We start from the raw sequence: 24,707 nt of genomic DNA, 5'->3' as shown, positions 1-24,707 counted from the left end.
AACAAACAAACAAACAAAAAAACCCAAATAATCAGCAATTCCTTTGCAAAGTGGAATGTCTGAAGGGAAGAAGAAAATCAAATGTATATGATGGATTTCATCAGCAAAACCAAGCCAGAAGGATGCCCTGCCCTAGGTTGTAACAGTACAAGGGTTGAAGCAGCAGTTTTTTATGTTCTTTTGCATGTTTTCTCTGCTGATAAGGGCTCTCATGCTGTTGCTTACACTCCTCTGCAGCACCACCAGTCCTGAGCATTCTTCCTTGGAAAATGTTAACACCTTCCAGAACCACTGTAATTTTATATTATCAAACTTCTGCACATTTTAATGACATCCTGGTAATGCTAACAGAAAAGTCATTCAATTACATCAGTTTTTGTTCTCTGTGACCTAGAAATAAAGTCCATAAATGCTGGCTGGGTTACTTCCTCTTGATTACATTTGTGGATATAAGAGTTTGCTGGTTTATTACTATTTTGTTAAATAACCTTTGTGTATATTAATCTGGTTAGTGGCAGACAAATGGAAAAGAGCCATGGAAAGATCTGGAAGGTTTTGATACAACACCAAATAAACTTTCTTCTTTGGATCCTTCACTTTCTCCAGGTTAAGCACAGGGATTAAGGCTTAGTTCTTGTGCTTGCCCTGTTTCAGGATGAAACACCGCGAGTGCCCCAGGGGGTGATCTCCCCATTCACACCAGATCGTGGGCAGAGAAGCCAAGGATCAGCCAAGATCTCGTCAGAGGCTGAGCTGAACATGCCGTGGGATACATCATTCCAACACACAGTGTAAGATTACAGCCAGGGAGATGCAGCAGGAACACCTTTTCAACCAGGAAAAGAACAGACTAGGACAGGATCACAGGGCGTGCAACACAGATGAACTTAAATGGCAAATTAATTGGAAAAAGAGAACTCCCTGGTATTGCCTCAGTTCCCAAATATCCAAAGGAAACCACAAAAAAATTGTGCAAGGGCAGGTTCTAACCCTGAACTCTGAGGGGCTGGGAAATCAAACAAATTCCAACAGGAAGAGCTGAAACAGGAGAGGGGCCAGCACTACTGAGCACTACGTGGAGAGATTTTTGAGCTGACTCTTACAGGTTAGTACAAACCCAAAGTGTGTGAAACCTTGGTCTAGATTTAAAAAAATGAACCCAGGCAGAGTTCTGAGCTCAAATCTGTCACATTTATATTGTATTTCCATTATTTAGACAAACATTTCCTGGCTCGCAGCAGTCAGGCTGGCACAAAGTGCAGCCAGAAGGAACAAGCTGAACAGGGCAGACTTAAACCCTGGAACCATCCAGCTTCACAAGGAGAGAAAATTTGCAACGCTGGATTTGGAATGTGAATCTGCACTGCCATCTGCAGAGAGTAGGCTGGTAAATTAATGGGCCATCAGCGTAGCAGCAATTAAATTGCCAAAGTGCAAATATTGGTATGTAAAGTATGGAATCATGTGGGAAGGAGAAAGCTGTGACACCGTTGTCACAGCTGACAATTCTGCACAATGTATGCTGTATCTCAGGAAGGTATTTTATACTTTATTTCTTAAATATTGTCCTTTTTGCTTCTTTTAGGTGGAAAACTGATCCCATTCTGTTTCTCCCACATCCTCCCCACACCATTTGCAGCTGGAGGTACTGGGAATGTGCCCAGAAGCTCACTGTGACCCTCTGCAGCCCTGAGGTGCTTGCTCACAGCAGAACTTTTACTAAATCCCATCACAGGGAGTAAAGCCAAGCCCAAAGTCTCTGTGTGGGTGAACACCTGCACACCTGACTTCACTGGGATCTCTGTCCCCACTCACACCAAACCCTGACTTTGCTGGGATTTCCTTCTCCCCTCACACCGAGCCCTGACTTTGCTGGGATTTCTCTCCCCCCTCACACCAAACCCTGACTTTGCTGGGATTTCTCTCCCCGCTCACACCGAGCCCTGACTTTGCTGGGATTTCTCTCCCCCCTCACACCAAACCCTGACTTTGCTGGGATTTCTCTCTCCCCTCACACTGAGCCCTGACTTTGCTGTGATTTCCCCTCACACCAAACCCTGACTTTGTGGGGATTTCTCTGTCCCCTCACACTGAGCCCTGACTTTGCTGGGATTTCTCTGTCCCCTCACACCAAACCCTGACTTTGCTGGGATTTCTCTCTCCCCTCACACCAAACCCTGACTTTGTGGGGATTTCTCTGTCCCCTCACACCAAACCCTGACTTTGCTGGGATTTCTCTCTCCCCTCACACTGAGCCCTGACTTTGCTGGGATTTCTCTGTCCCCTCACACCAAACTCTGACTTTGCTGGGATTTCTCTCCCCCCTCACACCAAACCCTGACTTTGCTGGGATTTCTCTGTCCCCTCACACCGAACCCTGACTTTGTGGGGATTTCTCTCTCCCCTCACACCAAACCCTGACTTTGCTGGGATTTCTCTGTCCCCTCACACCAAACCCTGACTTTGCTGGGATTTCTCTCCCCCCTCACACCAAACCCTGACTTTGTGGGGATTTCTCTCTCCCCTCATACCAAACCCTGACTTTGCTGGGATTTCTCTCCCCCCTCACACCAAACCCTGACTTTGCTGGGATTTCTCTGTCCCCTCACACCGAACCCTGCCTTTGCTGGGATTTCTCTCCCCCCTCACACCGAACCCTGACTTTGCTGGGATTTCTCTGTCCCCTCACACTGAGCCATGACTTTGCTGGGATTTCTCTGTCCCCTCACACCGAACCCTGACTTTGCTGGGATTTCTCTCCCCCCTCACACTGAGCCCTGACTTTGCTGGGATTTCCCCTCACACCAAACCCTGACTTTGTGGGGATTTCTCTCTCCCCTCACACCGAACCCTGACTTTGTGGGGATTTCTCTCTCCCCTCACACCAAACCCTGACTTTGTGGGGATTTCTCTGTCTCCTCACACCGAACCCTGACTTTGCTGGGATTTCTCTGTCCCCTCACACCAAACCCTGACTTTGCTGGGATTTCTCTGTCCCCTCACACCAAACCCTGACTTTGCTGGGATTTCCCCTCACACCGAACCCTGACTTTGCTGGGATTTCTCTGTCCCCTCACACCAAACCCTGACTTTGCTGGGATTTCTCTGTCCCCTCACACCAAACCCTGACTTTGCTGGGATTTCTCTCTCCCCTCACACCAAACCCTGACTTTGCTGGGATTTCTCTGTCCCCTCACACCAAACCCTGACTTTGCTGGGATTTCTCTCTCCCCTCACACCAAACCCTGACTTTGCTGGGATTTCTCTCTCCCCTCACACTGAGCCCTGACTTTGCTGGGATTTCTCTCTCCCCTCACACCAAACCCTGACTTTGCTGGGATTTCTCTCCCCCCTCACACCGAACCCTGACTTTGCTGGGATTTCTCTGTCCCCTCACACCAAACCCTGACTTTGCTGGGATTTCCCCTCACACCAAACCCTGACTTCGTGGGGATTTCTCTCTCCCCTCACACCAAACCCTGACTTTGTGGGGATTTCTCTGTCTCCTCACACCAAACCCTGACTTTGCTGGGATTTCTCTGTCCCCTCACACCAAACCCTGACTTTGCTGGGATTTCTCTGTCCCCTCACACCAAACCCTGACTTTGCTGGGATTTCCCCTCACACCGAACCCTGACTTTGCTGGGATTTCTCTGTCCCCTCACACCAAACCCTGACTTTGCTGGGATTTCTCTGTCCCCTCACACCAAACCCTGACTTTGCTGGGATTTCTCTCTCCCCTCACACCAAACCCTGACTTTGCTGGGATTTCTCTGTCCCCTCACACCAAACCCTGACTTTGCTGGGATTTCTCTCTCCCCTCACACCAAACCCTGACTTTGCTGGGATTTCTCTCTCCCCTCACACTGAGCCCTGACTTTGCTGGGATTTCTCTCTCCCCTCACACCAAACCCTGACTTTGCTGGGATTTCTCTCCCCCCTCACACCGAACCCTGACTTTGCTGGGATTTCTCTGTCCCCTCACACCAAACCCTGACTTTGCTGGGATTTCTCTGTCCCCTCACACTGAGCCCTGACTTTGCTGGGATTTCTCTCCCCCCTCACACCGAACCCTGACTTTGCTGTGATTTCCCCTCACACCAAACCCTGACTTTGCTGGGATTTCTCTGTCCCCTCACACCAAACTCTGACTTTGCTGGGATTTCTCTCCCCCCTCACACCGAACCCTGACTTTGCTGGGATTTCTCTCTCCCCTCACACCGAACCCTGACTTTGCTGGGATTTCTCTCCCCCCTCACACTGAGCCCTGACTTTGCTGGGATTTCCCCTCACACCAAACCCTGACTTTGTGGGGATTTCTCTGTCCCCTCACACCGAACCCTGACTTTGCTGGGATCTTTCTCCCCTCACACCGAGGGAGCAGTTGCAGCCACAGCCAGAGCCAGTTCCATGTTCCAGCCCAGCTCTGTGTCCCGTTTTCCCCTGTGAGAACCAGCAGCACAGCGACATTAACGGGGTGTGAGGGAATCTGCCCGGGAATAAATGCGTTATCTGAGTGTTTCTTATAAAATAAATGATCCACACCCTCACTTCATTCCGAGGGTACGCTTTGTTTCCTCAGCAAAGAAGCCCGTGACGCTCCTGCCCGTGTGCCCTGCCCTGGAGCCAGGCTGGGGGCGTTCACCCGGAGAAGGGTCCAGAGACCTCAGAGCCCCTTCCAGGGCCGAAAGGGGTTCCAAGAGAGCTGGAAAGGGACTTAGGACAAGGGCCCGGAGGGACAGGACAACACAGAAAGGCTTCCCACGGCCAGAGGGCGAGGATGGATGGGATATTGAGCAGGAATTGTTCCCTGTGAGGGCGGGGAGGCCCTGGCACAGGCTGCCCGTGGACCGCCGGCAGTGTCCAAGGCCAGGTTGGACGGGGCTGTGATTGTGAAGCGTTTCCCCGGTGTGACACCGGGAGGTTTTTAACGCCGCTCGGCCTGAGGCCGCCGCTCGGCGCACGCCGCCTCAGGGCGGGCGGGACCCGGCTCTCGCGAGCGCTCCGCGGGCTCCTCTCGCGAGAGCCGCAAGGGGCGGGCGGCGGGCGGGGCGCCGCGGTGGCGGCTCGGCCGGTCGGTCCCGCAGGGCCCGGTGGCGGCGGCGGCTCGGCTGGCACCGGCACCGGCACAGCCCGGCCGGCCACCGCCCGCTCCCCTCGGGCTCTTCCCTCTTGCTGTTCTCTCCCAGCTCCCCTAGCCCGCTGCCCTCAGCGCCTCTTCCCTTCTCTCCCCCCCCCCCCCCCCGCGGACCCCCCAGTTCCCCCCTGGTCATTCCCCATTCCCCTCACATCCCCCCGCACTCAGGGACCCCCCTGAGCGCTTTCCCCGCGACGCCTGAAGCCCCCGCCGTCGGCCTGCCCCATGGTGGGGTTCGGGGCGAACCGCCGGGGCGGCCGCCTGCCCTCGCTGGTGCTCGTGGCGCTGCTGGCCGTGATCGCCGTGCTCGCCTTCCACTGCTGGAACGCGGCGTCGCGGCAGGCCCTGCTGCGGGAGGAGCTGGCCGAGCTGCAGAGCCAGGCCCAGCGCACCGAGGTGGCGCGGGGCCGCCTGGAGCGGCGGAACTCGGACCTCCTGGGCAAGGTGGACTCGCACAGGAAGCAGCTGGAGCAGAAGGAGGCGGACTACAGCCAGCTGAGCAGCCAGCTGCAGGCCAGGGACGGCCAGGTGAAGAGGTGCGAGGACGGCAAGGTAAGGGCAGGGGTTGGGCGGGGGGTCCCGGTGCCCTGCGGGGCGGCTCAGCCCGGGGCACTGTCAGTCCTGGCCTGCCCAAGGTGTCCCCGCAGCCTGTGCAGCCCGGGAGGGAACCGAGCGTCAGGTTTGGTGCTGCTGGGACATCTGCAGCGCTCTCTGTTTTCCGAAAACGTCCCCAAAAAGAGCTGAAGATGTCCTGTGAACAATGAAAATCCCGAGTGATCGCTCGTTTCCAGACTGCTGTTTCAAATTTACTTATTGTTTTTTAGCTTTCTGTCTCTGCTGAGAATATTTGATCTTTTGTGATCATTCAGACGCAAAGACTACAGTTTCAAGGGAAATGAAACCAGTGTGGTGTTCAGTAGCACTTGCCTCTTGGAATGCCTGGTACAGCACACTCTGATTTTTATGCTGCCAGCGTGTACTTGAGGGAAAAAAAAAAAAACCAAACAACCCTGCTGCTGACTAACGTGTCATTTTCCTTGGCTTGGAGAAGCCAAGCTCATTGAAAATTCAATTGGCCCTTTCAGTGGGGGTGGCCTGGGGATTTCTTTTGTTGTGCAAGATGAGTGAATGGTTCAACTTTCACTGTTGTGCTTTCATAACTGAACTGGGAAGTTCACGGGGCTCAGCACACAAGTCCTGCTCAGGGGGTGTGTGGGGTGTATTTGCATGCAGGTCATCACTGTGCTCACTGAACACTGTTCTCACGGTGGGATTTATGGAAATGTCACACTCTTCAGGGTTGTTACTGGCTAGGTTTGTTTTTCTGGCCCTTTCTTATTGCACATGGGATGAGCAGCCTCAGAAAATGCATTGAGTTGTCGCAGAAAAAGTCGAACATGTACACGTCACATTCCAGAGTTAGACTCCCTCAAACTGATTAAGTTTGTATTAATGTTTCCTACTGAACCATTACAATTAAGCCCTTTGTGTGTTCAGCAAGCATCTTTTTAATTTTTGTCTCTCCTTAGACTGCAATAAAAACTCAAATTGGATATGACATGGACTCCATGATCTTAAAGGTGTTTTCCAGCCTCAGTGATTCAGTGATTCTAAAGCAGTTGGGGTTTAACCAAGATACTTCCCCTTCTGTCTGCAAAAGGGCAGTCAGCTTGTTTGGTGTGTTAGTGTCACTGCCTGTGGGTGTAAAACTCCCCTGGCAGGATCCAAGTAAGCTGTCAGGCACACTTCAGGAAGAATTTCTTCCTGGAAGGGGTGGTCAGGCACTGGAGCTGCCCAGGGAGGTTTGGAGTGCCCATCCCTGGAGGTGCCCAGGGAATCCCTGGATGTGGCACTCAGTGCTCTGGGTGGTGACAAGGTGGGGATCGGGCACAAGTTGGGCTGGATGGTCTGGGAGGGCTTTTCCAGCCTCAGGGATTCTGGGATCACTTGCTGGGCTGCATGACAAGGGGTGCTTTTAATGCAAGGAATCGGTATTTCTGTGGAAATCTGTGATGTGCTCCTGTAGGACACCAGGGGAGGAGGTGTAGGTGTCAGCTGGGCAGTGCTGCCCCTGCCTGCCCCCTCTGCTGTTCCCTGAGCTCTGAGTGTGACACTGCACAGGGCAGAGCCCGAGGGCAGCGACAGAAACCTGCCCAGAAAACCCGCCACATTAAATTTACTGTTAATTGCCTGCTGTGTGTGCCGTGAGTCTTCCTTTGTTCCAGAAGCTGCCAGTTAAGGCCGTGTGAGCTCGTAGCTTTTGAACATCCTCTGTCTTGCGTTCAAAATGTTCAGAGTGCCCTAAGAGGCCAGAAGAGCAGGATTTTATCAAAAACCAGTCACCGGCCTTTTTTCCTCCTGTGTAAGCCTCTGTCTTTTCTCAGTGGCAACAATGTTTATTTTTTTTCTAAAACCCTTTAAGTGACTTTATTTAAGGACTATTGCTTCTCTGAGAGTAGAGAATAAAGCTTTGTTTTAGAGAATGAAAGTCTGTCACAAGGAAACAGTAGTAGATATGAAGTGTCTGACCAAAAAAGGCTTGAATGATCATTCTTTTTCTCTCAAAATAGAATTTGGCAAGTCTGTCTGACCAAACTGCTCATTACCTGTGATCTTAGTCTGTTTGTGAAATGCAGGAGCTGAAATAAACCCCCAACATTGACATCAAGTGATCACAACAAATTCAGGCTCATTTTAAGGAAGACTCATTTGAAGAGTCTCAATGTCAGTTCTGCTTTGTGCTCTTTTGTCCTCAGCTGAGGTTCTTTGCCTTGTGGTCACATAAATCAAGTGCCTTTCCCAGTGCTGAGGCAACTCCAGTTTCTGCAGCAGTCTCCTCTTGGCTCAGGGATTTCTGGAGTCAAGGCCAAACCCTTGTCTCTCCCCTCTGTCCCCTGCTTGTGGAACGAGCCCGTCACACTGCACCAGGGTGTTGTTTGCTCTGGGGAGCAAATATGGGAGTGTGACCCAGTGTCTTGTGTTTAAAAAGAAACAGGAAAACATGAATTCTTGGGAATTCTCCCTCCTGTGGTGAGCTCCTGAGGGTCTGTTGGACCTGGAACAAACAAGGAGTTCTCTTTTGAAGCACCCCGTGAGAGGCAAGCAGGGGTAATGCCTACCTTGGAATTTGGGCAGGTGCTGCGTGCACAGGTAGCACCAGCTTCCTGAGTGTTCCATGGGTTTTTGGCAGCATGCCGTTGGGTTTTGGGGTTTTTCCGTAGCTTAGCGCATCCGCTTGCCGTAAGCGCAGTGAAACGTGGGGCTGGCAGGAGTCCCTGGTGGAGAGGCTCCCAGCCCAGGCACCAGGTGGCAGGTGCCCAGCCTGCAGGGAGCACCTCTCATTCCGTACCTGCTGCTGGCCGTGCCAGGTGTGGAACCTGCTGCCCAGAAATGCTCGGGATGAACTGTTTAGTCAAACATCCCCAGCAGCAGCTGGGTCTGTTCTTTGTTGCCAAAACTCGGTAACTCCCCAGTTTGCAAAGCTGTAGCTTGACAGCAGCCATGTGGAGTTGTTACGTGGCAAGATTCACAACTCAGGATTCACTGGAGGGTTGCCACATGACCGTGCATGGGATTTCTGGTGGTTTTTTTTTCCTGTATAGGGCTCACTGGGCTGCAGAGGGTTTATTTTCTCCATCCCAAGTGCTTGGAAAGGCCCTGAGGAGCCCCTGAGAGGTCAGCAATGCAAACAGGTCTAGACTGAAGGAGGATGGGGCCCAGGAAGAGCTGGACCTGTGCCATGGCTCATGGATTGTGGGTTTTGCATGTGTAGGTGGAACAGATCCCATGAATCATAAAAAAGCTTCCTCCTTTTCTGTCCTTCAGATGAGGGACATTTGCTGTCAGCTGAGCTGGTTTGGATATAAATTCTGTCACTTCTCTCTGAAACTCAAAATCACCAAAAGGAAGGATTGTGTGATAAAAGTGCTGCACATTCCCATGCAGTTCCTGCTCACAACAGCAGCCCTCCCCCAGCCAGGCACATGGGTTATGGGATAAGCAAGAGCAAGTGGGAAGGGTCTGTGCGTGAGGAATTCTCATAGATGAGGGTCTGAAAATAGACCCCACTACTTCCCAGGATCTCCTTCGTTCACAGGTTTATTGGGTTCTGGGAAACAGCTGTATTAGAGTGGAATACAGGAAAATATGATTATTGCGTGTAGTTTTGCAAAAGATGGGGAGATACTTGTTCATTCACAGAACAAATCTCTGGGTGTACCTGCTCCCCTGTCCCCTGCTGGAGGGGGAGCTGGCACGGTGGGTGCCCAGTGCATGGAGAGGCTTGGTGGTGACTTGTGTCCTCTGCTTCCCTGTGTGTCTCCTTCCCTGTGTGTCCCCACTGCAGGGCCAGTTGTGCATTTGGAGTGAAGCTCTGCAAGCCCTACCCAGGCTGGTCCTGAGGGGATGTTGCTTGGTGCATCCTGTAAGGGGGCCTTGAATGCCTCGGTGGGCAGAGCGTGAGACAAACGTGGCTCTGACGTGCCAGGAGGCTCTGTGAGTGTCCCTGTGAGGAGTAATTTTGTCCCTCTTTCAGAGCACTGTGGTCAGTGGGCTCAGGTTACCTAAAGATCACATTCCTGGGGGAATTAATAAATGCTGACAGATTAACTGTGGAGCTGGACTTTTCGGTTGTGTTCCAGGGTTTGGAGGAATTATGTTCAAGACCATTTTTTTTATTTTACTGTTTTTTCTGCTCTGTCCCTAGAATTTTCCAGTTCTGCTTGCTTTATTTTTTTGGGAAAAGCCTTGTGAAGCAGTGCTGTGTCCTGTCATAGCTGGGAGCTGTGGTGGTGCCTCTCCAGACCCTAGAGCCCTCTTGGCTTTTGTTTTGGGCACAGGTGTTAGGATTTGCCTGCGCTCCGTGTGCCCTGCTCCAGGGGTGAGGCAGCGTCCTGCAGTGCCCTGCTGGCACGGACAGCCAGGATCCTGCAGGCTGGCACAAAAGCTCTGCTGCCCAAGGAGTCTCTGCTGTGTGCCCGCAGCTGTGGGATGCTCCGTGTGCACTGTGCTGCAGGAAAGCACCATCTCTGCAGTTCCTGCATGGCTGAGGTCCCGAGGCAGGAATGCCTGATGGTACCCACGCAGGACAAAGAGATCAGCCTGCTCAGAGTGCCTCTTGTAACCACAAAACCACGATGGGAAATACATTTAAAGAATGAAGAATTTGATAAAAGGGAAGGCTCAGGTGCAGGGAGGAAGTCCTAAAGGCAGGGCAGATGTGTTTTTGGGGTTTTTTGACAGGGAACAGAGGTGACTGACACAGACACTTCAGGGACTGTGGGGGGAACTGAAACAGCCCCTGTGTCCAGGTGTGTGTCCCTGTGTATGTCCCAGCATGTCCTGGCTGAGTGGCCCTGCTGGCACTGCAGTGTGCTGTTCCCAGAGGTGATGCTGACCTTGTCACCCACGTGTGACAGCCCTGCTCAGCACCTTCCTGCAGTTACCCTTTGTGTCACTGTGAAACTGCAAGAAAAACAGCCACAGCACCCGAGGTGCCTGAGGGCAGGCGGGGATTTTTACCTGCTTTTTCAGAATATTCCACACTTAATCTTTCTCTTCGTTCCTGCTGGTTTTTGTCTTTATGTAATGACAAAACAAAGCATCTTTACTTCAGGACTTTGTGTATGTGCATTTCTTACTTATTGTAACTATTTTTTTCCTTACTAAAAATGCCAAATTAAAAGCTGTTGTTGTTTACTGGTGTAAGATTCCCTCTCAAAATAAAATGTGTGTTAGGATGATAGATAGCAACACATAAAAGATCTATTTAAATATAACAATTCTGTTATATCATATATCTTAGGTAACAATTAGTTTTGCTGTTGATGCTGTATTTATTTTTATCCACCTGTGCTTTGACATTGGCTGTTTACTGTCCCTCTTGCAATATCAGGATGCAGCATGTTTATTTTAGTCGAGACAATCTAGTTTTTTTGATATAAATATGTTCTGGAATTAAAACTTAAGCCCTTGTTAGCAAAGCCTGAACACAGTGTTTAGTTTGGTGATGTCACTTACACTCACTAAATACACATTTCTTAGATTTACAGGAACTTTGCGCACGTCACTCCGATAATCCTGTCCATATGTTGCTTCACCAAGCAAACAGACACACCTGAGTCTTCACAAGCCCAAACCCTCCCCAGTCTGCTGGTCACCTGTATTTATCCAACCTTTTCTTCCTTCCAGATGAAGCTGCAGAACAACATCTCGTATCAGATGGCAGACATTCATCGGCTAAAGGGTGAGGGGTCCATGGCCAAACTCATTTGGTGGGCTGAAGGCGTGCATTTTAACTGCCCAGGTGCTGCAGAATGCAGTATAAATGAAAGATCTGGTGATGCTGGAACTCATAATTTCACATTTCTCATAATGTGAAATCTCATTGTGTTTGTTACCTGGTGTGGGTAAGTGCAGAGCTGGCTCTCACTTTGCTGCAGAAAGGATGTGTGTTCTGGCACTGCTGAGTTACAGGACAGTAGAATCATTTTCATGGCCATTAGCAGAGTTTGATCAGAAACACTGTGATGGTTAGAAAAGGTCCAGGACACATCTGTGCACTTCTGTACAGACATGATTACAGTGCCTGGGGTGTTGCTGTATTGAGAGCACTTCAGAGTGAGCAAGAACATGATGAGATGTGAACATGCCTGCACACAACACACATGGGTTCTGCCTGTATCCATGTAGCTGCAGCTTAAAATAGTAGGGAGCTTCATTATTCCTAGCCTGAGGAGCAAGGAGAACTTCTAGAGCAGTTGTGAAGACAGGAAATCCGTGTTGGCTTTACGGGTAGCGGGAAGGTGCCTCCTTCTGTACACTCACTGCCACAAACAGTGTTTGAGCATCCTGCCTGGAGTAACCTGGCAGCACTTCCATGTTACTCAGTGACAGGACCATTCAGGAAATTATGGAGGTTTCCAGCAGATAAGTGAAATAACGTTGTGCAAGGTTTCTGAATGCAAAGGTGCAGAAACGTTTAGGGAGATGGGCACAGTATCAGGAGACTTTTGTCTCTAATTCATGCTGCTATCTGGCATACATGAGTAAAGTGGCATCTTCTTCAAATTGGTTTAAGAATCTTTAATCTATGTCCAGACCTGAAACTTGAGCAATTTCTTTCTTACTTAGCAATATTGGAAATTGTATCTGCTATGGAGTATTTTTTCTTACCTTTCTGTATTCACGTTGGTTTTGCTTTTTTGGCCTAGAACAACTGGCAGAGTTACGGCAGGAATTCATCCGCCAGGAAGATCAGCTGCACGAGTACAAGAAGAACAACACATACCTGACAAGGAGGCTGGAATATGACAGGTATGTCCTCAGGAGTGTTGGTAGCTGCAGCTTGGTGTGTGTGAGGGGGACCTGTCTTTACTAAAAAGTGCTAATTAATCTCGTGTCTGCTAATCCTCAAACGTGAGTGTGCTCGCTTGGTGATGCACCTGAGCTGACTGTTTGACTTTCAAGTTCTTTGTGGTGTTGTAGTCCTTCCCCCAACGTGAGATAGGAGCTAAGGAAGGTCTTGACTTAGTGGAATCGTTCTGCATTTTTAAGTCAATGTATTTTTTATAACATGGAGATTTAGTTCACTAACACATGAAGGAGTGTAGAGGACACAGTCCTGTGTCACCAGCATTGTTAATTGCTGCCTTTCTAGCAGTGTAATTTCATTTGTTTCAGCCAAAGCTGAAAGCACCTTGTGTAGATTGAAATTTTAAGTTGACTTCAGCCCTTTCAGTTGATGATAGAGAAACAGGGGAGAACAAATACTCCTGCTTTGAGGAGTGAGGAAGACTTAACTGTTGAGAAAGTATTTGAAACTTTTACACACATAAAGTTCTGTGCTGTGCTGAGAGTTTGTGGGACATAGGAGTTTTGGTGATTGGGCTGATGTCGTGGCTTGCTGGGGAAGTTGGGGCAGCTGGCTGCTTATTTAGATGGTGTTATTTGAGTTGGGAGCAGTAACTGATAGTGGCACTCGTGCACCTTCTCTCTTGACAGCCAGGAGAGACACGTTGCTTTCCCAGCGGAATTAATATTTGTGGACAGATTAACTGTGGAGCTTGACCTTTTGGTTGCATTCCAGCTTCTGGAGGAAGTATATTCAAGGCCATTCTATTTATTTTACTGTTTTTTCGGCTCAGTGCCCATTTTTTTCAGCTCTGCTTTCTTACTGAATTCAGTCCATTCCCACTCCATATACATGCCAGGACCAGGCTTCTTGGACAGACTATTCTAGTTATATCTCAGGTTTGGCTTTTTGTGCCACTTCATATTTTTCCCCTTATTTTATTTGTGGGAGAGCAGATCCAACAAATGAAGTGTAACTAATGGTGTGTTTCTCCTCAAGCCTGCAGTGTGGGCAGCAGATCAAGGAAATGAGACTGCAGCATGAAGAGAACATCAAGAAATTAATGGACCAACTTGCACGGGAACAAAAGGTAATGCCAAAGAAGTTTGTGTTGAATGAGAAGAGCCCAGAGCCTGCTGTTTGCCTCAGAGATGTGGGGGCCTGGGACATTTCTTCCCTAACTTTGTGTTCAGTATCCCCCTGAGCAGCCCTAAGTGGGTGTTAGTGTAAGAAATCTGCCTACTGTCTCACCCAGTCACTGAGCTTGAAGCAGAGGCCCAATTATTTGCTGTGCTCCAGCCTTCCCCAGTGATATCATTGCTGAGGATTTCAGTTGCTGCCCGTGACATGGATATTGCTGTTCTGCTCTCCAGGGTGGGATCTGTGTTCTCACAGCCTTACCCAGGTTACTGCACAAGGAGCCTGAGCTCTGCAAGGCCTCAGCTGCTAATGTGATGCAAATTGTGATGGTACTGCAATGGTATCAAGGGTGTGATTACATCAAGCAGGCTGCCAGTAGAATTTGGGCCTCTTTCCAGCAAACAGATGCTTAAAATTTTGTTTCCTTACTTCATCTATAAACATCTGAAATAATCAGGCAGACTGAGAGCAAGTTTGTCACATCTTCTCTTACAGTCTAGAATTGTTTCAAGGCTCTGACCTGAGGCTTAAGGCTGATGTTACCTTAACCTGTTTTTGTTGTGCTTAGCACCTGTGTATGGCAGTAGACATGTCCTGCACCTGTGCTGTGTTGAACATTTTCTGTCCAGTTGTGTTTCCAGGTCCCCAGGGTCCAGCTTTTGTGCATAGAGTGCTCTGCTCTTTGCTTTGGTGATCATTGAGTTCATAAATGCACTTTTTCTGACCCAAAGTAATCTTGAATTTGAGGATGTGTGTTTTGTAATTTCCGGGCAAGTGTTTAATGTTGTCTCCTTATTTTTCTAGCAGGCCACACAAAAAGTTCAGTCTAGTAAAGACACTGCAGTCAGCCCCAGCAATGGTGACCAGGCAATACCTGAGGCCGCTGCAGAGGGGGAAGATAAAGACGTAGTGAAGAATGAGGAGCCTTCAGAACATGTTGCAAATGGCAAAGGTATTTCCTTTTTTGGGCATTTGTGGTAGAGAATGGGCCATTGGGTTGCATCCTTTGCCAGCCTCCAGACTGTGCTTTTCTCTGAAGTAGAAGAAGGAATTGTTTGGCTGAGGTACATTGATTAGCTGCAGTGATTATTCTAAGTTAGAACATTCCACAAGAGGGAAATTCACAATTCAGGCTGAAGTGTAGTAAGGCAGAATATCCTTTTCTTGTCTTGCAGAGAAAATCAAACCAGGAGGAGACGCAGGCATGCCTGAAATAGAAGATAATGACCCTGCTAAAGCTGAAGATACTCCCACTGGTTAGGAGAAATACTCTTCATTCTTTCACCTTTGGGTCTTGGTGATGTAGATGTGTGTGAACACCATGTGGTTCACAGTGAGTGCAGACTTTTAAAACCTCTCTGTGGTAATAAAATTCAAGTGGGGTGTAAAATCAGATCAGTTCAACTGTGCCTAAGAGGTTTGAATTCTCAAAATGGAATGTTGGATAACGCCCCTCCTGAAATCTTACCTTTTATATTTTCATTAAGGAAATTATAAAAAAATAGAAGTTTACAGGATTGTTAGAGCAAGAGCAGGTAAATAGTGTGTTTGTTTCACATTAATGCTTTTGTCCCTGTGTTCTGTTTTAGCTTTAAAGAGGCCACTTATTTCAGCTCCTAAAAGTGAAGGTCATCAGCCTGTTATCAATATTCCAACTGAACAGCCCCATGCTCCAAACCTGGCACCAGGTAAAATTCCTGTTAGCAGGTGATGAGGCAATATTGGGTAACAAGAAGAAAACTAAGGATAAATTTCTGCAGGATCTAAGGCTGTGTTTTTACCTGGCTGAGGCACTTGGGTTGCTGTTGTATGATCTCTTCTTGTACCCCCCAAACCAATAATTTCTGAGCCTTTTGACCAATCACAGCTAAATTTGAGTTAGAAGTTTCAAGGATAAGTGCTTCAAGTGGACAGAAGAATTGAAGTGAGTGTTCCTATTTAGGTTACTAATTAGAGCTGCACCACCCCTCAAGGCTTGGTTGTTGATCTCTTGGTAGCCACAATCAGATGTTCCTGTCACCTGCTCAGTGTCCTCCTGTCCCTGGGAACAGCTCACTTGAGGGTGACACGGGAAAGGTTTAGGACATGGGAACTTAAAGTCCTGCAGTGAAAGGGTTTGGAGGAATTGCAGTTAGAAGAGAGACAAACCCAGAGAAAATAAACTCCGTGCTTGATCGAGTCACTTTAAGGTCAGAGAATATCAGGTGATGCCTGCACTGCAGGTGGCTTGTTCCAGTCCTGTCCTGCTAAAATTCTGAGTGTAACCTCCCATTTCAACGTTGTAGGTTTGCCCAGTGACAGTGATGGAAACGCTGACATTGCCAAGCAGATCCCTCCAAATTCTCTCCAGCACTTGAATTTTGAAGAAAATGTGGAAGCCCAGAAAGAGCACAAGATTGAGCCAGACCAGATAAAAATCCCAAAGAGCCGAGTTAGCGACTTGCAGAAGATTAAGCAAAGTAAGTTAGCCAATATCACACACTTCAATATATTTTAAAAAATCACTTCATTTTTTATCTGTGTAAGTGCCTGTCTGGAAAATAGGGACCATTGCAGAGGGTGGCTTTGGAGAGGGAGCCTGAGAAGGAATATAATGTGTTCCTGGGTAAAAGATAGGCTTTAATGTGTTACTTTTCACATGTACATTCAGTTATTTAAAAAAAAAAAAATTCGTTATTGGAATTTAAGATGTTTTTGGAAATTACTGCACAGTTAAATTGGTTAAGTCAGAATTTTGATACATGCAGGATGCTGAGTTACTCACTTTATTACTTGACTTCAGTACACTTTTTGGACAATATTGTGGGAATTCAGCCAAAACTGAGAAAATTTTGGTTGTTTTAATATCACTCATAGAACTTTGTGATGGAGCAAGGACAGGTGTATTACAAATTGTCACAGAACCTGGGCAGGCCTGGCTTCCACTCTGTGTATCCTGAGGTGTGCAGGGCTCGTTATTTTATCAAGCAGCTTCTGGAAGAAACTTCTGGAGTGAGAAAGCTTCTCATTTCAGTTGTTGGGTTTGTTAATGGATTGTCTCTCTTCCCTGGTCACAGATTAAATGGTAGTTGTGTAGGCAGGAGCTGGGAAGGAAAAGTCTCCATTATAGGCTGTGAGGGGGTACCTGAGAGTCAGGAATTGTCCCCAGTTAGTCTCTCCTCTTTGCTCCTTCATACTTGGAATAACTCTGGTTGTGGGTTTTAACGGTGCAGTGAGGGAGAGACTTTATCATGGAAGGAAATAGCTAATCCAGGTTTGTGTAAGGGTCTGTCCTGATGGTCAGTGGCTGCTCAGAAAGGTCCATTGGTGACAAACTCACCCCTGGTATGGAGGAGTCCAGCTGTGGCCCAGCTGTGGCACAGCTGTGCAGCTCCCACCGTGGGCAGGTGCTGGGCTGGTGTTGGTGACTGAGAGCTGTGAAGCAGAGGGTGCAGAGTGGGACTGGTCAGCCTGGAGGAGAGAAGAGTCTGGGGAGACCTTAGGGTGCCTAAAGGGGTTCCAAGAGAACTGGAGAGGGACTGGGACAAGGGATGGAGGGACAGGACACAGGGAATGGCTTCCACTGCCAGAGGGCAGGGATGGATGGGATCTTGGGAATTAGGAATTGTTCCCTGGGAGGGTGACAGGGGCTGGGATGGAATTCCCAGAGCAGCTGTGGCTGCCCCTGGATCCCTGGCAGTGTCCAAGGCCAGGTTGGACAGGGCCTGGAGCAGCCTGGGGCAGTGGGAGGTGTCCCTGCCCATGGCAGGGGTGGCACTGGATGGGCTCACTGGACTGTGGTCCCTGAGCTCGGTCTGTAGCCTTTGTGGGCCTGCTGCATTTCCTGGGATCTCTTTCTACACTTCAACCTTTCCTTCTGTCAGCTTCAGTTCATTCAGTGCTTGTTTGTCACAGTGTCTCTGGCTATCCATGGGCTGGTTTTGCTGGAAGCTGGCTACATGCCCTTGTCTTCCATGGCTCAGTTTGGGTTTAACATGTGCAGATGCCACTGTCCTGCCTGGGTTTTGGATATGATGCAGTGTCAAAAATACCAACAGGATCACTCCACTCAGACATGAACAGGCAATGAATAATGTATGGAACTTTGGATTTCTAAACACATCATGGGTGTTTTCCTTGCTTGTTTTATGAAAACACCTGCAACTGGTGTTGCTGTACGTTTGAGCTGTGCTAGGTGTGATTCTGCTGCTTTTCCCCCATACAGAGAAGCAGGATGGTACTGCTTCTGTCCTGCCTTTTATATACATATTGCCTTAGGGAATAATTTCACTTTTACATCTGTCCATTTTTAATCCTGATGTTGAAATTATTATCCAGTTTTACTTCTCCATTAGTTGCTTGCACTGGGAATCATCACCTGCCCTGGCAGCCTTGGTGCCCAGTGTGTGAGTGTATCACACTTTAATCCCATTTTTCCCATTTATACACAGTTTTCCAGGCCAGTGACCTCTGCAGACTCAGAGCTGCTTCCCCAGCACTGGGCTGGAGATCTCCCTGTGTCCCATTAAACACCAGCTCTGAGCTGACATCACACCAGTAATCTCTCACCTGGGTGGGGGTGCCTGGGTGATTGCCTGCTCGTTCTGTACTTCCAGCTAATTCCATTTTCCTCGTGCATTGTTTCAGGATCTGAAACCACTCTTAGTTTTTTGTTGGGAGATGAAAATACTGGGTTTGGGGCATTTTAGAAATGGTTAAAGCTTGCTAGGGAAGCAGAGTGTAAAGCCAGCAGGACGAGTTTCCAAGCTGAGCGGTGAGGGCCGGCCTGTGCTGGGCTCCCTCCTGTGCCAGCAGGGCACCCTCTGCAGGCACTGCCGGGCACCAGGGCAGCACTGGCTGGCTCCGGGGTGTGCAAAATGCCAGGCCTCAGCCAAAGTGGGTACTGACCCTTCCAAGAGTGAGTGCTCTTGTGCTTCTTGAGAAATCTTGTGTTGGTGCCTGTGGGCAATCCAAGGTGGAGCTGTTTGGGCGCTCACTCAGCCCTTCCCGTGGGGAGAGGAGTGTGGGACAGTCAGGAGTCACGAGGGTGACACGGACGTGTCACCTGCATGGAGGTGTTCCAAGAGCCTTGTTCAACCCCTGCCCCAGCCCTCTCCCTTCTCCCCCCTTTCTCTCCAGCTGGATCTACCACAGACCCCGACTGCCTCCACCTGCGATCTGCTCTCGTGTAGGATCTCCCTGTTTCTTTCCTCTCTGCTGCTGACTCACTCCTTTCCTACTCCACAGGCCGGTTCTTTGATGAGAATGAATCCCCTGTGGACCCGCAGCAGGGTTCTAAACTGGCAGATTATAATGGGGATGATGGGAACGTGGGTGAGTATGAGGCAGACAAACAGGCCGAGCTGGCTTACAATGAGGAAGAGGATGGTGATGGTGGAGAAGAAGACGTCCAAGGTGAGCTTGGGCCTTACCTCCATCCCATTGTGATAAATCCATGCTGAGTTACTTGTTGAATTTGTGTAAAGCCTCTCTGGTTTAGCTGATCACAAATTGCTCAGACAGAACAAACAAGCTTGAAATTTGGTCTCACTCTCTGTGGGACAGCAACGATGCAACAGTCTTGAGAAGAGAGGGTGTTGGCACCTTACTGGAGTTGTCTAGAGTTCCTGCTAGGAAAAGCAAGACTCTAAATTCCAGACATGGTTTTACCCAAACCCCCAGCTCTGGCCCCTGGCTGGGAGGGCTTTGGGCCTTGACATTCCTAAATTGTCAAATAGAGGAATGAAGTGGTTCGACCCCTGCTCTTGTCACACCTGCCTGGAGCTCAGGTGATTCCAGGTGGTGAGTCCAGGTGTCACTTTTGTGCATTATACACAGATTCAACAGGCTTGTGGTGTTCTGCTAACCCACCTCGGAGCTTCTGATCCAGTGCTGCCTAACACCTGTGTGTGCATGGCCTTTCCCTGTCCTGCATGCAGCTCCTGCATTGCCTCCCTCGCTTGCCTCTGCCTGCCTTGTCTGCCTTCTCCATCCAGCTGTTGGGGGATATCTGGGACAGGCCTGCATGTCTGTAGGCTGAGAATGTTGGGTAAACACAGAGAGTATTTCCAGTTAAATGGAAGTGTAAAATAAAGAGGAGGGGATAAAACAGGAAATGAGACAAAAATCCTACAGGCCCCCCAAGTTTTGACCCTCATGATATAAGTTATGTAAGTTAACAAGTTTTTAGCTGCGGGTTTGTCAGGCACCATATTTAACTGGCATCTAAGCAAAATGAATGGGCAAAGCCAGTAGAAGGCAGCTGACTGTGTGAGCTAAGTGCAGCATCAGCAGGCTGGGCTGGGCTGGCAGTTTGAAACTCGTGCACAAGGGAAGGAATAGGGTGGACCAGAACCTGTGGCGATTAATTAACTTAATAATGGACTGCGGTGGCTGCTGCTCCAGCTGCAGCCTGTTGTGTGTCCCTTGTGCTCAGGACTCACAGGGGTTTGTGTGTCACCTCTGGCGGGTGGTCCCTGGGCTGGCAGCTGCACAAAGGCACAGGGGCATGCAGAGCAGCCTGGCCCAGCAGCCTGGTCCTTCCCGTGGCACTTCCCAGTCCATGCTGGGGCCATGGGAGCCATGCCCCTGATGGTGCTGGCTGCTGTGGGCAGGGAGTGCAGGGTGTCCTGTGTGTCCCTGAGCCCTGCAAACACTGGCAGTCCTGTGGGTGGGGGTTTCATAGTCCCGTTCCCCTAAGTCAGCAGTGGGTCCTGCCCAGCTCCTCGCTGCAGTAGTTCCTTACCTGGGCTTCAGGATGCAGCTCTGGAGGTTGTAACTGCAGCTGAGTCTGTGCTGGCTGGTGCCACCTGCCTCGCTCAGCCTGGGGTGCTCTGGACAACCCTTGCTGTGAAGAAATGTTCCCAATATCCAACCTGACCTTCCCCTGGCACAGCCTGAGGCCGTTTCCTCTTGTCCTGTCCCCTGTTCCCTGGGAGCAGAGCCAGACTGTAGGTGGCTGCCACACGGTGCAGGGATGCAGCACCCTGTCCCTGTCCCCATCCCACAGAGCTCTCGTTGCCCCTCAGAGCTCTGTGCTGCTCCATCAGCGTGAGGTCCTGGCTGTGGGGCCCTTCCTGGGGAGCTGATGGCTCAGGCAGCAGGGGTGCCATGAACAGCTGCAGTGACAAGGGCAGCATTCCCCAGTGCCACTTGGGAAAGGGTTCAGCTCTAAGTGGTGGGGAAATGTTAAACCCCAGAGACTGGGCTTGTGTAACTTGCAGTGTGAGCGGTGTTTGCAAAAACAGAGCTCTGACTGACAGGGACCCCATCAAACATTTCCCTTCCAGGTGGGGTCCCTGCAAGGTCCCTGCTCTGGTGGCTTGGAATTGGAACTTGGGGAAGATCCTTCTCCTGATGAACCCCTCTTTGTCTCTGTATAGACAGACTGGATTAAGAGCTGGTAGTTAAGGTTGAAGAGTGACTTCTGGAAGCTTCTTCCTGAGGGATGGTCTGAGCAGAGTGTGTTAGTACCTCAAACCACATTTCCCAAGCTTTGTTCTGTTGTTTCTTAATAACTTGTCATGTTGGCTTGAGCTGTGATTTAAGTGTAGCCAGTGGAGCTCCCAGGGGCAGTATTCCAGAAAAAGTGGCTGCTTCAGGCTTTACACTGATTTGTCTGCAGGGCAGGAGAGGGCAGAATGGAGGGGTTGAAGGGAGGGTGGTTATAATTGTTTAGGGAGGGGAAAAAATGAACGAGAATTTCTATCTAAAAACTGTTAGGAAAACATCACCCAGGTCTGCATCAGGCTGAGCAAAGCCTGTGGCATGTGCTACAAAGCCACTGGATTCCACGTGGTTTCTCCTGCCTCTAGGAATGTGTGGGCTTAGATTGAAATGATCCAGGGGAAATACCCAGTTTGGGGGGGTGTTCCTTGGGGCAGGGCAGCACCCAGCCTGGTTCCTCCCCTCAGGCACCTGCTGAAGGGCAAGGGGATGTTCAAAGGTGGCAGCTCCTAAAATGTCTGTTAGTGGTGGCTGGATGGTAGAAGGGGGAGTAACTCCAGGACGTCCAGGTGCTGTGGTGGCACTTTCTTATGGAAGAAACCTGTGTCGTGCAGGTGAGCTCCAGCCTTCTGCTGCTCCTCAGGCCCCTGCCTGGCTCCTGGGGTGCTGGGTGTGAAGGTGTGGGGAGCTCCAGGCAGCTTGGCAGCCAGTGGAGGATGGGGGAGCTCAGCCTGGATTTCATTTGCTGTGAACAAGAGTCTTTCATGATTTATAGGAGTAGCTCTGAGGTGCAGGAAAAGCTTTTTAGTTGAAACAAATGGAAGTTTTAGGGTTTTTCAGGTTTAGGTTTTTGAGGGAAAAGGTATGGAAGGGGTCCCAGTGACTTCCCTGTGCTAGTCCCTGAGCTTCCCACCCTCTGTGAACGGTGTCAGCTCTGGGCATGGGACTCTCAGCAGGAGCTGGGTTTTAGCTGGGGAGTTTGAAAGCTTGACAGGCAGTCTCAAAGCCCAGCAGCTGGTGTGACAGTGCTGCAGTGTCTGCAGTCAGGCAGTCTGTGAGGTGGGGCTGCCCTGCAGCCAGAGATCCCCCTGGAGCACTGACAGCTGGGCTGGACACATCCTGTCACCAGCCCTGGTCAGCTCGGGACTGTGCCCTTTAGCAGCATGTCCTGGCAACTGTACTTGGATATTTTTTCAGTGATACCACATCAGATCTGGTTCGAGCATTTTAATTGTAATCTAATTACAATCTGTAATTGCAGATGATGAGGAGCGAGACCTGCAGAACGACCTGGGGGACTACAGCAAGTCCCGCCTCAGCGAGGGGGTCCTGTAGGCCCCGGTCACAGAGAGCTCAACCCAGGAACCTGAGGTGCTGCAAAACTGGACCTGTTTTACTCCAGTGTTTCCTACTTCCAGGGAATCTGAGGATCAAGTGCCGAGAGTGCTCAGCAGCAGGAGGAGAGGGCCCCCTCTGTACATATGTACATATTTGTACTGTTGAAGGTTGTATTAAACCCACATCTTTGCTGTTACATGGAGCTGGTTACTCAGCCTGGTCCTTACCTGTAATAATCTACACTTAAACCCAGTCTATAAACACAGGCTGAACTGTTTCTGCCACTTAGAACACTTGGAACCTGGAGAACTTGTACAGTTTGTACCTGATGTAACAAAGCCACTGTGGAAGCCGTGTACAGCCAAGAACTCCTTTTCTACAGTCCCACCTGTGTGGCAGAACTGCTGCTCCCGAGTGCTGGGGTTTGTACAGCAGTGAGAATGGAATGTCAGAGGGACTGGGAACTGAATGGTTCAAGAACTGCTCCTTCCTCACTGCAACCCAGCACCACATCCCACTGAACTCCTGTTCAGTGGCCACATCTCATAGCTAGAGCTACAAATCTGTAGTAGGATTTGAATAATTCAATACATCCCAAAAAAGTTGTGCAACTAATAGGTCGATTTAAAAGGTGATATAAATAATTTGCAGCTTGTAGGAAGTCGTTGTGTTAAAGAGGGTGTGTCAGTGAGAGACATCTCCAGCAGCTGTGTCAGCCCCTCGATGGAAGGACCAGCCCTTACCCAGGTAAACACACTGTGGGTGCTGGTGTGCTGTCCCAGAGTCTCCATCCCAGCTCCAGCCACTCCATTTCCAGTTCGATGCCCTGATCCTGAACACCCACCACGTCCCACGGTTTGCTTTTCTCCATCAGATCTGTAAGTCAGACCCTTTTCTGTATTTGTATTCAAGCCCTTTCAGAGTTGATGGAGATGATTCCATTGCTGTGCAGCAGTGGGAATGAAGGGGATTGTCCCCCCTGCTCCCCCAAGGGCTCCTGTGGACACAGGCTGTAGGCCCTGATGATGGTGATTGAACTCCTCCCTGTGCTCTGGTGCTGGGCTGAAGGGTCAGGTTTGCTCCTTGCCAGCTCAGTGAACCTCTTAAATAAAGTTCAATGCTTGTACAATTGTGTTACGGGTTTTTAAGACGGTTTATTATTACTTCAAGTGTCAATGGCAAAAAAAATTCCCCCCAGTTTCTGCATTTAAAAAGTGGAACTCCAGCTCAGCGCCGTGTCCTGGTTCCAGCTGAACCCCACATTCTCTAAAGTAGTGCAGCACCACACAGCACAGCTTGGGGAGACCCCTGAATAGAGAGCTACTTCTGAAATGTTGAGATTAAACCATTCTGTACTCACAGCTTCAGCTGCTTCTCCCTTCCCTGCCCATCAGCAGGACCATCCCTCTTGGGTTCCTGTGCTGAAGGTGGGTTGCTCCATGTTCCTCCTCCTCTGCCTTTTCTTTTTCTTGCATTCCATGTTTTCTCTTTTCTTCCACTTTCCAGCCGAGTGATTACTCTGCTTCACCCTTGTGTGGCCACACCTGGAGTATTGTGTTCAATCCTGGGCTCCACAGCTCAGGAAAGACAAGGGGCTACTGGTGAGGGTGCAGGAGGCCACCAAGGTGATGAGGGGTCTGGAGCACCTCTCCAAGGAGGGGATGCGGAGCCGTGGGCTCGCAGCTGCCCCTGCAGCCGGGCTGTGCAGAGCTCCCCGGGCCCCGAGAGTGACAAACCAGCTCGGGTTTGTTTTGAAAACGCAGCTCCGACATCCCTGTGCCGTTTGTGTGGAGCCGGCTCCCGTTGCCATGGCAATGGCACACAGACAACGCTGGCAGATCTCGAGCAGCTGCTTCCCTCAGCGCCCAGCGAGACTGGGAATCCAACTGGCTCTCACGTTCCAGGTGCGCAGCAGAAATCCAACAAAGCCTCTTCCCACCGCGGCCAGCCCACGTTTTAACCAGCACACCCACTCCTGGGGCTGAGGCTCCAGTTCTAAATCCCTTTGGATCCACGTGGCAATGCATTTCACACACTCGACTGCCAGGGCTGAGGGATGAGTTCAGGCAGTGTCAGAAATGCAGGCACCTCCACCCAACAGCCAGAGAAACAACTCCAGCCAGTCCTAGCTGCCCAGTTTTGGAGGTTTTCAGCAAACAGACTCTGCCAAAGCTTTCCCGAGGTCCCATGGATCCCACAAAAACAAAGAATCACTGGTGAACCTATTTTAATTTCAAAATGAAGAAAACCAAACTGCTGGGGGCAGGGTCTTGCCAAAAGGTCAAACCCAGCTCTGGGTGAAACAAACCTCCGTAT

General features: G+C 49.8%; 1 protein-coding gene across 4 annotated transcripts; it reads left to right on the top strand.

The window, feature by feature from the left end:
- Positions 1 to 5,060: 5,060 nt before the first annotated feature.
- On the top strand, positions 5,061 to 23,520 carry GOLM2 (golgi membrane protein 2). 4 transcript variants are annotated; one of them, XM_053954505.1, is made up of 10 exons: positions 5,061 to 5,689; positions 11,327 to 11,381; positions 12,349 to 12,451; positions 13,488 to 13,578; positions 14,436 to 14,580; positions 14,804 to 14,884; positions 15,218 to 15,316; positions 15,914 to 16,087; positions 18,855 to 19,022; positions 22,315 to 23,520. In XM_053954505.1, the coding sequence occupies exons 1-10, from the start codon at positions 5,363 to 5,365 to the stop codon at positions 22,386 to 22,388; spliced, it is 1,317 nt and encodes a 438-aa protein (XP_053810480.1). In that variant the 5' UTR covers positions 5,061 to 5,362; the 3' UTR covers positions 22,389 to 23,520. The 4 variants fall into 4 exon arrangements, with proteins under 4 accessions (XP_053810480.1, XP_053810479.1, XP_053810482.1 ...); XM_053954504.1 differs by having other exon boundaries at positions 14,433 to 14,580; XM_053954507.1 differs by lacking the exon at positions 18,855 to 19,022.
- The last annotated feature ends 1,187 nt before the right edge of the window (positions 23,521 to 24,707 follow it).

The sequence above is a fragment of the Vidua chalybeata genome, chromosome 13 (genome assembly GCF_026979565.1).
Source record: "Vidua chalybeata isolate OUT-0048 chromosome 13, bVidCha1 merged haplotype, whole genome shotgun sequence".
NCBI classification, from domain to species: domain Eukaryota; kingdom Metazoa; phylum Chordata; class Aves; order Passeriformes; family Viduidae; genus Vidua; species Vidua chalybeata.
This window is presented reverse-complemented; position numbering and strand designations above follow the sequence as displayed.